The sequence below is a fragment of the Gracilinanus agilis genome, chromosome 3 (assembly GCF_016433145.1).
Source record: "Gracilinanus agilis isolate LMUSP501 chromosome 3, AgileGrace, whole genome shotgun sequence".
Classification (NCBI taxonomy): Eukaryota; Metazoa; Chordata; class Mammalia; order Didelphimorphia; family Didelphidae; genus Gracilinanus; species Gracilinanus agilis.
The window spans coordinates 202770581-202784858 of NC_058132.1; the positions used below are offsets into that span (position 1 = coordinate 202770581).

At 42.0% G+C, this 14278-nt stretch overlaps 2 protein-coding genes across 2 annotated transcripts in view; both read left to right on the forward strand.

Annotated features, from left to right (window-relative positions):
* The window catches only part of TMPRSS4 (transmembrane serine protease 4), a 38882-nt gene extending 32087 nt beyond the window's left edge, over window positions 1–6795 (forward strand). Inside the window, exon 11 of the mRNA XM_044669030.1 lies at window positions 6179–6795. Coding sequence (XP_044524965.1) covers window positions 6179–6795 — 617 coding nt within the window. The remainder of the gene's footprint in view (window positions 1–6178) is intronic.
* Window positions 6796–6843: 48 nt separating this feature from the next.
* Window positions 6844–14278, forward strand: part of LOC123241375 (transmembrane protease serine 4-like) — a 44548-nt gene continuing 37113 nt past the window's right edge. Inside the window, exon 1 of the mRNA XM_044669031.1 lies at window positions 6844–7036. Within this exon, the coding sequence (XP_044524966.1) occupies window positions 6844–7036 (193 nt within the window). The remainder of the gene's footprint in view (window positions 7037–14278) is intronic.

The following is a 14278-nucleotide window of genomic DNA, read 5'->3' on the forward strand; positions in this document are numbered from 1 at the left end:
AGATGTCACCAAACAAGGGCATGTCACCAAAGTGGGGAAAAGTCACTATACTAGGGAATGTCACCAAACTGGGGAGATGATACAAAACAGTCAAAAAAGTAGGCAATGTCAGCAGAATGGAGAGATGTTGCCAAAGTGGGGAGATGTCACCAAAGTGGAGAGATATCTCACAACTAGGGGGTGTAAACAAACAGAGGAAATGTCACCAATCTAGGAAGATGTCACTGATCTAGGAGATATAAATGAGCTAGAGAAATATCTCCAAACTGTGGACATATCCCCAAACTGGGTAGTTGTCACCAAACGAGGGGATATCACCACGCTGGGGAGATGTCACCAAATGAGATGTAACCAACCTGGGGAAATGTCACCAAAAAGGGGAGGTATCTGCAAACTCGGGAGATATCAACAAAGTACGGGATGTCACTAAACTGGGGATATGACTCCAGTCACCAAATTAGGCGATGTCACCAAATGGGAAGATGTCGCTGAAGTGGGGAGATGTCACCAAACAAGAGCATATCACCAAAGTGGGGAAAAGTCACTATACTAGGGAATGTCACCAAACTGGGGAGATGATACAAAACAGTCAAAAAAGTAGACAATGTCAGCAAAATGGAGAAATGTTGCCAAAGTGGGGAGATGTCTCACAACTGGGGGGTGTAAACAAATAGGGGAAATGTCACCAATCTAGGGAGATATCACCGAACTAGGAGATATAAAGAAGCTAGAGAAATATCTCCAAACCGTGGAGATGTACCCAAACTGGGTAGCTGTCACCAAACGAGGGGATGTAACCAACCTGGGGAAATGTCACCAAAAAGGGGAGATATCAACAAACTAGGGGATGTCACTAAACTGGGGAGATGACTCCAGTCACCAAAAGTCACCATACTACAGAATGTCACCAAACTGGGGAGATGTCACCAAACTGGGGATATAACACCAAACAGTAACCAAATTAGGAGATGTCACCAAAATGGTTAGATGTTGACAAACTGGGGAGATATCACTAAACTTGAGAGATGTCTCACAACTGGGGAAAAGCCACCAACTAGAGAATGTCATGAAAGTGGGGAGATGTCCCCAAACTGGGGAGATGACACCAGTCACCAAATTAGGCGATGTCACCAAAATGGGGAGATGACACCAAACAGTAACCAAATTAGGTGATGTCACCAGAAGGGGAAGATGCTGCCAAACTGGGGAGATGTCACCAAATTATGGGATGTCACTAAACTGGCAATGTCAGCAACCTTTGAAATTGTCATCAAACAGGAAAGATGTCACCACACAAGGGCATGTCACCAAAGTGGGGAAAAGGGAATGTCATCAAACTAGGATGATGTCACCAAACTGGGGATATGACAACAGTTTCCAAATTAGGCGATGTCACCAAAATGGGAAGATGTTAACAAACTGGGGAGATGTCACCAAAGAGCCACCAAATTGGGCAATGTCTCCAAAATGAGATGTCACTCAACTGGTGAAATGTCACCAAACAGGAAATATGTCACCAAACTGGGGAGATGTCACCAAAGAGTCACCAAATTAGATGATGTCACCAAAATGGGAAGATGTCACCAAAATGGGGATATGCCACCAAATTATATGATGTCAGTAAACTGGAGATGTCACCAACCTGGGGAATTGTCACCAAAAAGGAAAGATGACACAAATGGGGGATATGTCACCAAACATGGGAGAGGTCACCAAACTGCCACCAAATTAGGTGATGTCACCAAAATGGGGAGATGTCACCAAACTGGGGATATAACACAAAACTGGGAATATGACATCATTCAGCCAATTAGGCTATGTCACCAAAACGGGGAGATGTCACCAAAACGGGGAGATGCCACCAAATTGGGGAGATGCCACCAAATTAAATGATGTCAGCAAACTGGAGATGTCGCCAACCTGGAGAATTGTCTCCAAACCATAAAGATGTCACCGAACAAGGGCATGTCACCAAACGGGGGAGATGTCCCCAAAATGGGGATAGGACACAAAAATGGGAATATGACATCAGTCACCAAATTAGGCGATGTCACCAAAATGAGAAGATGTCACCAAACTGGGGAGATGACACCAATTTATATGATGTTAGTTACCTGTAGATGTCACCAACCTGGGGAATTGTCACCACAAAAGTAAGATGTCACCAAACTGGGGAGATGTCACCAAAGAGCCACCAAATTAGGTGATGTCACCAAAATGGGAAGATGTCACCAAACTGGGGATATGCCACCAAATTATATGATGTCAGTAAACTGGAGATGTCACCAACCTGGGCAATTGTCACCAAAAAGTAAAGATGTCACAAGCTGGGGAGATGTCACCAAACAGGGGAGAGGTCACCAAACTGCCACCAAATTAGGTGATGTCACCAAAATAAGATGTCACCAAACTGGGAGATGTCCCCAAAATGGGGATATGACACAAAACTGGGAATATGACACCAGTCACCAAATTAGGCAATGTCACCAAAATGAGATGATGTCACCAAACTGGGGATATTTCACCAAAGAGCCAGCAAATTAGGTGATGTCACCAAAATGGGAAGATGTCACCAAACTGGGGATGTGATGTCAGTAAACTGGAGATGTCACCAACCTGGGGAATTGTCACCAAACAGGAAAGATGTCACCAAACAGGGGAGAGGTCACCAAACTGCCACCAAATTAGGAGATGTTACCAAACTGGGAGACGTCCCCAAGATGGGGATATAACACAAAACTGGGAATATGACACCATTCAACAAATTAGGCAATGTCACCAAAATAGGAAGATGTCACCAAACTGTGGATATACCACCAAATTATATGTTGTCAGTAAACTGGAGATGTCACAAACTAGGGAGTTGTCATCAAATAGGGGAGAAGTCACCAAACTGCCACCAAATTAGGCAATGTCAACAAAATGAGAAGATGTCACCAAACTGGGAGATGTCCCCAAAATGGGGATATAACACAATACTGGTAATATGACACCATTCAGCAACCTGATGAAACGTCGCCAAACAGGAAAGATGTCACCAAACTGGGGAGATATCACCAAAGAGCCAAAATCTAAGGCGATGTCACCAAACTGGGGATATGACACCAATTTATATGATGTCAGTAAACTGGAGATGTCATCAACCTGGGGAATTGTCACCAAACAGGAAATATGTCACCAAACTGGGGAGATGTCACCAAAAAGCCACCAAATTAGGTGATGTCACCAAAATGGGAAGATGTCATCAAACTAGGGATATGATACAAAACTGGGGATATGACACGAGTCACCAAATTAGGCGATGTCACCAAAATGAGGAGATGTCACCAAATAGACACCAAATTAAGTGATGTCACCAAACTGGAGAAATGTCACCAAATTATATGATGTCAGTAAACTGCAGGTGTCACCAACCTGGGGAATTTTCTCCAAACTATAAAGATGTCACCAAACAAGGGCATATAACCAAACTGGGGAGATGTCCCCAAAATGGGGATATGACACAAAACTGGGAATATGACACCAGTCACCAAATTAGGCGATGTCACCAAAATGAGATGATGTCACCAAACTGGGGAGATTTCACCAAAGAGCCAGCAAATTAGGTGATGTCACCAAAATGGGAAGATATCACCAAAATGGGGATATGCCACCAATTTATATTATGTCAGTAAACTGGAGATGTTATCAACCTGGGGAATTGTCACCAAATAGGAAAGATGTCACCAAACTGGGGAGATGTCACCAAAAAGCCACCAAATTAGGTGATTTCACCAAAATGGGAAGATGTCACCAAACTGGGGAGATGTCCCCAAAATGGGGATATGACACAAAACTGGGAATATGACACCAGTCACCAAATTAGGTGATGTCAACCAAATGAGAAGATGTCACCAAACTGGGGAGATGTCACCAAACAGCCACCAAATTAAGTGATGTCACCAAACTGGAGAAATGTCACCAAATTATATGATGTCAGTAAACTGGAGGTGTCACCAACCTGGGGAATTGTCACCAAAAAGCACATGGACTGGGCCGAACCGGGCCCCAAATTTTGCAGTTACATCTGCCCTCCTGTTTCCTAATGAGACTTCATCCATACCCTTTTGATGTGACCTACAATGCATATTTACTATCGGTCCATACGTTCAACCTTTGACCCTGGCCAATTTCTAAAGCTCTGGTGAGACTCAGGATTTCAGCCCCTTGAGCACTCATGGACTTAGGTAGAGCTGCATACCATAAAGTCTCATCTTGAGTTACTACAGCCGCGCCGGTATACCGTTCTCCATCTACCACAAATGCAGAACCATCGGTAAACAAAGTGAGATCGGGAGAGACCAAAGGAATATCGGTCAGGTTATCTCTCGTCTTCTGAACTATGTCCAAGGTATCTGCACAGCTATGGATGGGTTCCCCTTCTAACGGTAAGTCTGGCATTAGTGTAGCTGGATTGATCTCCTTACAATGATGGAAAGTTTACTGTTGTGGGGAGATGCAAAGCATGGAATCCCTGCAAAGGTACAGGGATAGCCTCACCCAGAATTCCAGGGGACCCCCTGGAGAACTTTGGGTGAGGGAGCAGTTGAGAAGGGTTGGAGACAGTTATTTAGTGGGAGTAGATGTGAGCAGACACTCTGCTTGCTACTCCTTACTTGGGGTTTCTCCTGAGGTGGCCATTGTAGCATAAGCCAGTGGTTTCTACTCATAGGGTTAGCCTGTTTGTTATTACTATTCTTCATTAATATAATTATATAATTACTTAGTGATTAGAGAGTAAAGATATTTATCAATAGCAAGAGTGCCAGTTTTAGTTAAGTGTCTTCATCCCCTCCTGTGAGGAGGGGGAAGGGCAGCATCAGCAGTTCGGGGTCTCCTCTCATTATCCTAAAACCTTCATTAACTTCTCTAGTTTTCCTTGTTATTACCTTTATCTTCAAATCTGGGCCTGATAATTATTTGGGAAAGATACTCACAACTCAGTCTGAACATCTAGTTTGAATCCTGTTGGCTGCCAGTTTAAGAAGATCTTCTCTGTCCTCAACTGTTAGATAGCTAGCTTCTATATCTCCTCTAACTGACCTGAGAGGAATATAAATTAAAGAAAAGGAACATTATTGGGGTTTCAGCCATAACAGAAACTTACCAGAAGAATCTTATTCCTGTCTTCATTATCAACTGAAGCAGAAGCAGTTAGAGGGGGAGGGGTTTGAGAGCCAGGAGTGTTTAGCCCCCTCCTTTCCTCACTGAAGCCTGTCAATCTCTGGCTCTTGACTTAAAGCTCTATTTGGCCCTGACACATTTATCTGCTTCTCCAAACTATCTGTTATTATCATCATAACAGTTTTGGCCAGCCAGCCTAGGATTTGTACTATAAGACCTAGTGGAGAAGAGATAGATGGCCAACATGTTCAATAAAGCAATCGTTACCTTGGGGTGCTCTGCTGTTTTAATTTATGGGATTCTATTATTGACCTAAAAAATTGGGGAACAGTGACAAACCAAAATGTAGCACAGGTTTGCCAAATCCCATAAATTTCTTGCAGAAACAAGGAACAATCCCAATTTAGCATTGTGGCCTGAGCAACATCAAGATCTAGAGTTGTCATCTCATGCAAACATGACATATCTTAGGAGATGCAGGGAGGACTTGGCAGAGGTGATGAGACTTCATGCTAAACAATCAAATGCATGGGGCTCATTTGAAAAGTTGAAGCAGGGGGAGGAGGAACATCCGAGCTTATACCTAGACAGACTGCTGAAAGCTGGAGAAACTAAACCTGGGAGATATCACCAATCTGGGGAGATAACACCAAACTGGGCAGAGGTCACCAAACTGGGTAGATGTCACCAAACTACAGGGATATCACCAAATTGGGGGAAGTCATCAAATTAGAGGATGTCCCCACACTGGGGAAAAGCCACCAAACTAGGGTCATCCCAAAACTGGGGAGATGTCCCCAAACTGGGGGAAAGTGACCAAACTATGAGATGTTCCCAAACTGGGGAAAACTCACCAAACTAGGGGATGTCACCAAACAGGGGAAAAGTCCCCAAACTGGAGAGATTTCACCAAACTAGGGCATGTCACCAAACCTGGGAGTTGTCCCCAAACTGCTGAGAAGTCACCAAACTGGGGGGAAATCAGTAAACTAATTGGTGTCAACAATCAGGGCAGATGTCCCCAAACAGGGGAAATGTCACCAAACTCTGGGATGTCACCAAATTGGGCAGAGGTCACCAAACTGGGGAAAATCACCAAACAAGGGAAAAGTCACCAAACTAGGGTATGTCACCAAACTGGAAAAATGTCTCCAAACTGCGGAGATATCATCAAACTGGCGAGATGTCACCAAAATGAGGATGTACCCAAACAGTGGGGAGAAGTCACCAAAATTGGCAGATGTCACCAAACTGGGAAGATGTCTCCAAACTGAGGAGATGTCCCCACACTGGGGAGAAGTCACCAAACTAGGGGATGTCACCAGACTGTGGGGAGAAGTTCCCAAATTGGGTAGATGTCCCCAAACTAGGAGAGAAGTCACCAAACTGGGAAGAGAAGTCAGCAAGCTGAGGGAAGACGTCACCAATCTGTGGGGAGACATCATCAAAGTATGGGAAACCCGGGTAGAATCCGAGAAGGTGGGTCCTAGAGGGGGCTGCCTTTGGCAAAATGAGAAGAGTGAGTGTGCTTATGGGGATGTTGGGGATGTTGGGAGGACCCATCCAGGATCAGTGATCTGGAATAAGACCCTGGTCAGCTCTCTTGGGAAGACACCCGTCCATCTGGGATAGCAGCGACTCCCAGACAGTCAGTTGACTCATGAATCAGGTGCCAGATGAATGGGGCTGAGATTGCTGCTGGAAGGAGCCGTGATTGAGAGCCAGTTCCTGGCCAGTGCCCACCCCAGCTGGAGGAGGCTCCGCTATGAGCACAGGGAGAGCTGGCTACCTCCTTGGAGGAGTCAAAAGCTCAGCTGGGAGAAAGACTGTCATTCTGGAGAGCGGGGAAGGGAAGAGGAAGCTGAGCTAGCAGGTGTGGCTTTTGGCTTTGCCCATAAATAGTCCCGAGTCCTAAATAACCCCTGCAGCTGCTGACTACACGCCATGCTGCAGGATTCCAGGGGCTCCAATTTACCCCCTGGATCCTGAGAAAGAAGAAGTTAGGAGAAGATGTGTTTTGATTTTGTCGCTATCTTACATGCTGATAGTGCCTACATTTCCCAGTATATCCCTGTCACCTTCCCTTCCTTGGAAACCACTCAGCTAGGGCACAGAGTGGATAGAACCCTGGATCTAGAGGAGGAAGATTTATTTTCCTGAGATCAAATTCGGCCTCTGGCTCTTACTGGCTGTGTGACCTTGGGCAAGTCACTTTTACCTGTTTGCCTCAGTTTCCACATCTATAAAATGGGCTGAAGAAGGAAATACTTCAGTATCTTTGACAAGAAAACCCCAAATGGAGTCAGGAAGAATTAAACACGACTGAAAAATGACTTCACAACAAATCTTCTATTCCATGCCCAATAAATTTGTTACCCTGAGCTATGGAGGTCTCACTTGCTTTTGGTCCCTGTACCCACCCCTTGGCTTTGACTTAATCTTCCCACAATCCAATTTAATACAAAAGGTAATACATTCTAGAATTTATCTGCTTATGCACATAAGAAGTAATAATAGTAATCATTGCTGCTATTAATAAGGCCCTTTAAGGTTTGTAAAGTCCTTTGTAAATATCTCATTTTATCCTCAAACAATTCTGGGAGGTTAGCACTAAGATTAGTATGATTATTCCAATTTTCACTGATGAGGAAACTGAGATAGAGGTCAATGACTTATTCAGAGTCACAAAGCTAGTTAGTAAAGGAGTCTAGATTTGAACTCAGATCCTCCTTACTCCAAGAAGCATGTGCTTTATTCATTATGTCGCCTAACTGCCCCAATGATGAATTTGTTTCAATAGAGTAATATCAATAGAGTAATATGATTTACTGAGTATTCCTGATGCCTTCTTAACAGGCTTCTCATAGTAGTAATAACAATAACAACAGCAACAACAATTGGGGTTTGCAGAAACCTTATGTTTATTATCTCATTTGATCCTCAGAACAATCCTGTGAGATGGATGCCATTATTGTGCCCATTTCACACATAAAGAAACAGAGGCTGAGCCTGGGACTCTCTGCCAACTATGCCACAGACACGGACAGCTTTTGAGAGCTGGCTGAGAGACACGGAATCCATAGACATATTAGAGGCAGCTTGGGCTAAGGAAAAGATGAAGGATTTGCAATTTGGACACCTGGGTGCAAGTCTTTAACTCTGCCAATTTACTCTCTAAATGATCTTGGCTAACAGACTTCACCTTACTCAGCCTTATTTTTGTCTCTGGCACATGGGGGTGATGAAAATACCTTCCTTGCCCTGCCAATGGGCTGTTATGAGGTGGAATGGAAGAAGTGCTCTGAAGGGGTCCCCACTGCTTTGTAATTTGGAGGAATCCCTAGTTGGGGAATCAATGGGATAGATCGATTCATTTCACCTGAGCTAAACTCCCACAGACAGGTAAAGACAGAAGGAGGCACAGTCCCTACCTTCAGGGAGCTCACACCCAAAAGGAAAAGGATAAGCAGAATACAAATTATGTGTGCAAAAACAGCCAGGTGAGACTAAAAACCAGTCAGATCACTCACGGATAACTGAGGTCAGTGAACTTCATGGAGAATTGGGCACTCAGAGCTGTGGAGGGCAGAAAGTGATGGATTCTATCAAGAAGAAATGTGGGGGGCAGCTGGGTAGCTCAGTGGATTGAGAGTCAGGCCTAGAGACAGGAGGTCCTAGGTTCAAATCTGGCCTCAGACACTTCCCAGCTGTGTGACCCTGGGCAAGTCACTTGACCCATTGCCCACCCTTTCCACTCTTCCACCAAGGAACCAATACACAGAAGTTAAGGGTTGGAAAAAAAAAAAAGAAGAAATGTGGGTGAGAGAGAGATTCCAAGTAAGACTGAATAAAAATGGATGCCGATGGGAAAGGGCAAGACAAGTATTGGGAATGTTTGAATGGACCCTGGAGTACTGGGAGAAATGTGTTTAAATAAGGCTGAAAGTCTAGGTTGGAGATAATTTGAATGCTAGGCTAACCGGTTTGCCTTTATCATTCATGGGAGCCACTGAAGGTCTTTGAGGAAAATAGATGAAAGCAGCTTGCCCATCAAAGACTAGGGAAAGAATTCTTGGCTAAACAAAGGATGGAGAGGATCATAGGAGGTAAATGGGACAGTTTTAATTAAGTAAAATTGAAAATGCACAAATGAATTTTGCACAAATGAATAGGTGTGCTAGAATTAGGAGAGGAGTCAATTAGAAATAATCTTTATTAAAAAAATTCAGATAAAAGTCTGATATCAAAGCTATGTAGGAAATGGATACAAATACATAAGAATAAAAGCTATTCTCCATTTAATGTGTTCAAATAGGTAGTTTTCTTTTTAATTAAAAAAATCAAACCCTTGCCTTCCATCTTAGAATCAATACTGTGTATTGGTTCTAAAACAGAAGAATGGTAAGAGTTAGGGGCAATGGAGGTTAAATGACTTGTCCGGGGTCACATAGCTAGGAAGTGTCTGAAGTCAGATTTGAACCTAGGACCTCCCTTCTCTGGGCCTGGCTCTCAGTCCACTGAGCCACCTAGCTGCTCCCCAAATAGGTAACTTTCAAAACAAAGCTGTCAACAACCAAACATATAAAAGAATATTCTAACTCACTAGTAATAAAAGAAATTTAAATTAAAACAACTCTGAGGTTTCATCTCATACACCCATCAGTTAGCAAAGAAGACAAAAGGAGATCTGTTGTAGGAGCTATGGGAAGACAAGATGGTTGGTTGAGTTAAGAACAAGTCTGACCATTTGGAAAACCAATTTGAAATTATCCTGCCACAATCATTTAACTCTCCATACAATTTAACCCGCTAATACCATTATTAGGAATGTTCTCTGAGGAGGTCAAAGGAAAAGACCCCTAGAAATATTTATAGCAGAAATTTTTTGTATTAGCAAAGTATGAGAAGGAAATTGGATAGTGATCAATCTGGGAGTGGCTGAACAAATTGTGGCCTCTGAGTTTAATGGAATAATATTTAAATATTAAGAAATGATGAATATGAAAAATTTAGAGAAACTTGGGAATACATGCATGAACCCATGCAGAGGGACTTAGGAAGAAGCAATGGAACAACCCATTGATGTCAATGACAAAGAAAATAATGCAAGACTTCAGCACTCTGACTGGTGAAGGAAGAGCAATCAAGGAAACAGGGAAGATAAATCAGGGTTGTGTATAATCTAGATGTCAGAAGACTGATGGTGAAGCATCTCTTAGCAGAGAGTTTACAGAGCAGGAGGATGCCTAGGTGGCCATCAAGACTCCTTTCAGTCCTAAATCTTATGATCCCATAAACAGAAGTACAGAATGAGGTATACATTTTCAGATATGAACAATGTGTGATTTGCTTTGCCTTTATAGAGGTATCTCTTGAGAAGTGGAGGGGAGGAAGAAAAAATAGCGAGTTTTTTGATATTTTAATTTTTTAAAGATATTTTATTGTCACAATTACATGTAATAGCAATTTTCAACTTATGTTTCCCAAAATTATAAGATCCAAATTATCTTTCTCTCCCCTCACTCCTTCCAGAGATGGTAAGCAATTAGATCTGAGTTATACATGTATTATCATGCAAAACATACTACCATACTGGTCATTGTTATAAGAACAAACTCATCTAAAACCAAAACCCCAAAATAAAAACACAAATAAACCAATGTGGAAAATAGTATCCTTTGATCTGAATTCCAACTCCAACAGTTCTTTCTTTGGAAGTGGATAGCATTCTTTGTCACAAGTACTTAAAAATTGTCCTAAATCATTGTATTGTTGGGAGTAGCTAAGTCTTTCACAATACTGCTATTACTGTGTACAATGTTCTCCTGGTTCTGCTTATTTCACTCTGCATCAATTCATGTAGATCTTTCCAGCTTCTTCTGAAATCATCCTGTTTATCATTTCTTATAGCATAATAGTATTTCATCACCATCATATACCATGATTTGTTCAGCCATTCCCCAACTGAGGGACATCCCCTCAATTTCCAGTTCTTTGCCACCACAAAAAGAGCTGCTATAAATATTTTTGTACAAGTAGGTCCTTTCCCCCTTAAAAAAATATCTTTGGGATCCAGTCCATGGATGGCATTATAGGAAATGATAGTGATTTAAAAAAAAATGTAAAGGCTAGATCTTAAATACTAGATCTTAAACTGTACTATAAAGCAATGGTCATCAAAACAATGTGATACTGGCAAAGACACAGAAGGGAGGATCAGTGGAATAGACTAGGGGTAAATAACCTTCAAAAGACAGTCTTCGATAAACCCAAAGAACCCAGCTTTTGGGACAAAAACCCACTATTTGACAAAAACTGCTGGGAAAATTGGAAAACAATATGGGAGAGATTGGGTCTAGATCAACATCTCACACCCTACACCAAGATAAACTCAGAATGTGTGAAAGACTTTAATATAAAGAAGGAAACTATAAGTAAATTAGGTGAGCACAGAGTAGTGTACTTGTCAGATTTCTGAGAAAGGAAAGATTTTTAAACCAAGTAAGAGTTAGAAAAAATGACAAAATGTAAAATAAATAATTTTGGCTACATTAAATTAAAAAGGTTTTCTACAGACAAAACCAATGCTACCAAAATTAAAAGGGAAGCAACAAATTGGGGGAAAAAATCTTTATAACAAAAAAACTCAGACAAAGGTCTAATTACTCAAATATACAAGGAGCTAAATCAATTGTACAAAATATCAAGGGACAGCTGGGTAGATCAGTGGATTGAGAGTCAGGCCTAGAGACAGGAGGTCCTAGGTTCAAAGCCAGCCTCAGACACTTCCCAGCTGTGTGACCCTGGGCAAGTCACTTGACCCCCATTGCCTGCCCTTACCACTTTTCCACCTATAAGTCAATACACAGAAGTTAAGGGTTTAAAATAAAATAAAAATAAAAATAAATAAATGGGCAGGGGACATGAATAGGCAATTTTCAGATAAAGAAATCAAAACTATCAATAAGCACATGAGAAAGTGTTCTAAATCTCTAATAATTAGAGAAATGCAAATCAAAACAACTCTGAGGTATCACCTCACACCTAGCAGATTGGCTAAATGAAAGCAGGTGAAAGTAATGAATGTTGGAGGGGATGTGGCAAAATTGGGACATTAATGCATTGCTGGTGGAGTTGTCAATTGATCCAACCATTCTGAATGGCAATTTGGAACTATGCTCAAAGGGCTTTAAAAGACTATCTGCCTTTTGATCCAGCCATAGCACTGCTTGGTTTATACCCCAAAGAGATAATAAGGAAAAAGACTTGAACAAAAATATTTATAGCCACGCTCTTTATGGTGGCAAAAAATTGGAAAATGAGAGAATGTCCTTCAATTGGGGAATGGCTGAACAAATTGTGGTATCTGCTAGTGATGGAATACTATTGTGCTCAAAGGAATAAAGAACTGGAGGAATTCCATGTGAACTGGAATGACCTCCAGGAACTGATACAGAATGAAAGGAGCAGAACCAGGAGAACCTTGTACACAGAGACTGATACACTGTGGTACAATCAAACATAACGGACTTCTCTACTAGCAGCAATGCAAGGATCCAGGACAACTCTGAGGGATTTATGAGAAAGAAAACTAGCCACATTCAGAGGAAGAACTGTGAGAGGAGAAACATAGAAGAAAAACAACTGCTTGAACACATGGGCTGATGGGAATATTATTGGGGATGTAGACATTAAATGATAACTCTAGTCCAACTATCAATTAAAAAAATAAAAATTTAAAAAATTTAAAAATTTAAACCTTTATCTTCTGCCTTAGAATCAATACTGTGTATTTCAAGGCAGAAGAGAAAGCAGAAAGGGGTAGGTAATGGGGGTTATAAGTGACTTACCCATGGTCACACAGCTAGGAAGTATTAGAGGCCACATTTGAACCCAGGACCCCCCATCTCTTGGTCTGGCACTCAATCCACTGAACCACTTAACTATTCCCCAAATAGTAGGCTCTTCAAAAACATATGCTCCCTTTCCCATCCACCATTGACTCTACTCACCATTCTTGGGAGCTCTCTCTCAACTCACAAACCAAGAATTCCTTCCCAACAGTTCCTGTTGTGAGACCAAGAATGGCACTGGATTTAGCAACAAACAGATCACTGGTGGCATGGGGAAGATCATTTTCACTTGAGTTGCTGGGGATAGAAACCAGCATTCAAGAGGATGAGAAGCTTTCCTTAAAAAAATGGAGGCAGGGGGTTCAATTTGAAAAAACAAACATATTTTAAGCAAGTGGAATTAGTGAGTGTAGACAGATTTTTCAAGGATTTGGCTAAGAGAGGAGTGGGATGGGTATTGTGAGACAATAATAGGTGTTGACATGGAATCTAGAGACCCCAAACTTGTGGCCTAGTAGATCTGATGAACCCCAAGTTTTAGGAATAGCTTATAGGTTGGGGACCCCCAAATCTTGTGCTTGTTCCCTGTTCCCGTGAGAATCCACCCTGAATGGAATCTCAGACTAGCAGTTGAAGACTGAATAATGGACCCTAGGGTAAAAGCTAAGTGACTCTAGTGCAGTTGGCAGTGTGTCAGTCTTGTAAGCTGAAGGTCCTGAGTTCGATCCCTGAAAGGGGGATGTGGGCCAATGGGAGAATCTTCTAAGGCAAAAGAATCACTTAGCTTTTACCCTAGGGTCCATTATTCGGTCTGCAACTGCTAGTCTGAGATTCCCTTCAGGGTGGATTCTCACGGGAACAGGGAACAAGTACAAGATTTGGGAGTCCCCAACCTACAAGCTATTCCTAAAACTTGGGGTTCATCAGATCTACTAGGCCACAAGTTTGGGGTCTCTAGATTCCACATCGACATAGGATTAAGAGAACAGTTTTCATTTGTTTTTAGGATTAGGAGAGACCAGAAAAGGAGTCAATGGATGAGGAGAGATTAAAAATTAGAGTAAGAGCAGCTTGGTGGCTCAGGGGATAGAGAATTAGACCTGGAGATGGGAGTTCCTGGCTTCAAATCTTTCTAGCTATATCGCCTTGAGCAAGTCACTTAACCTAACCCCCTTAGCTTAGCCCTTATCACTCTTTTCTCTTGGAACTAATGCACAATATTGATTCCAAGATGGAAAATAAGGTTAAAAAAATTAAGGGAA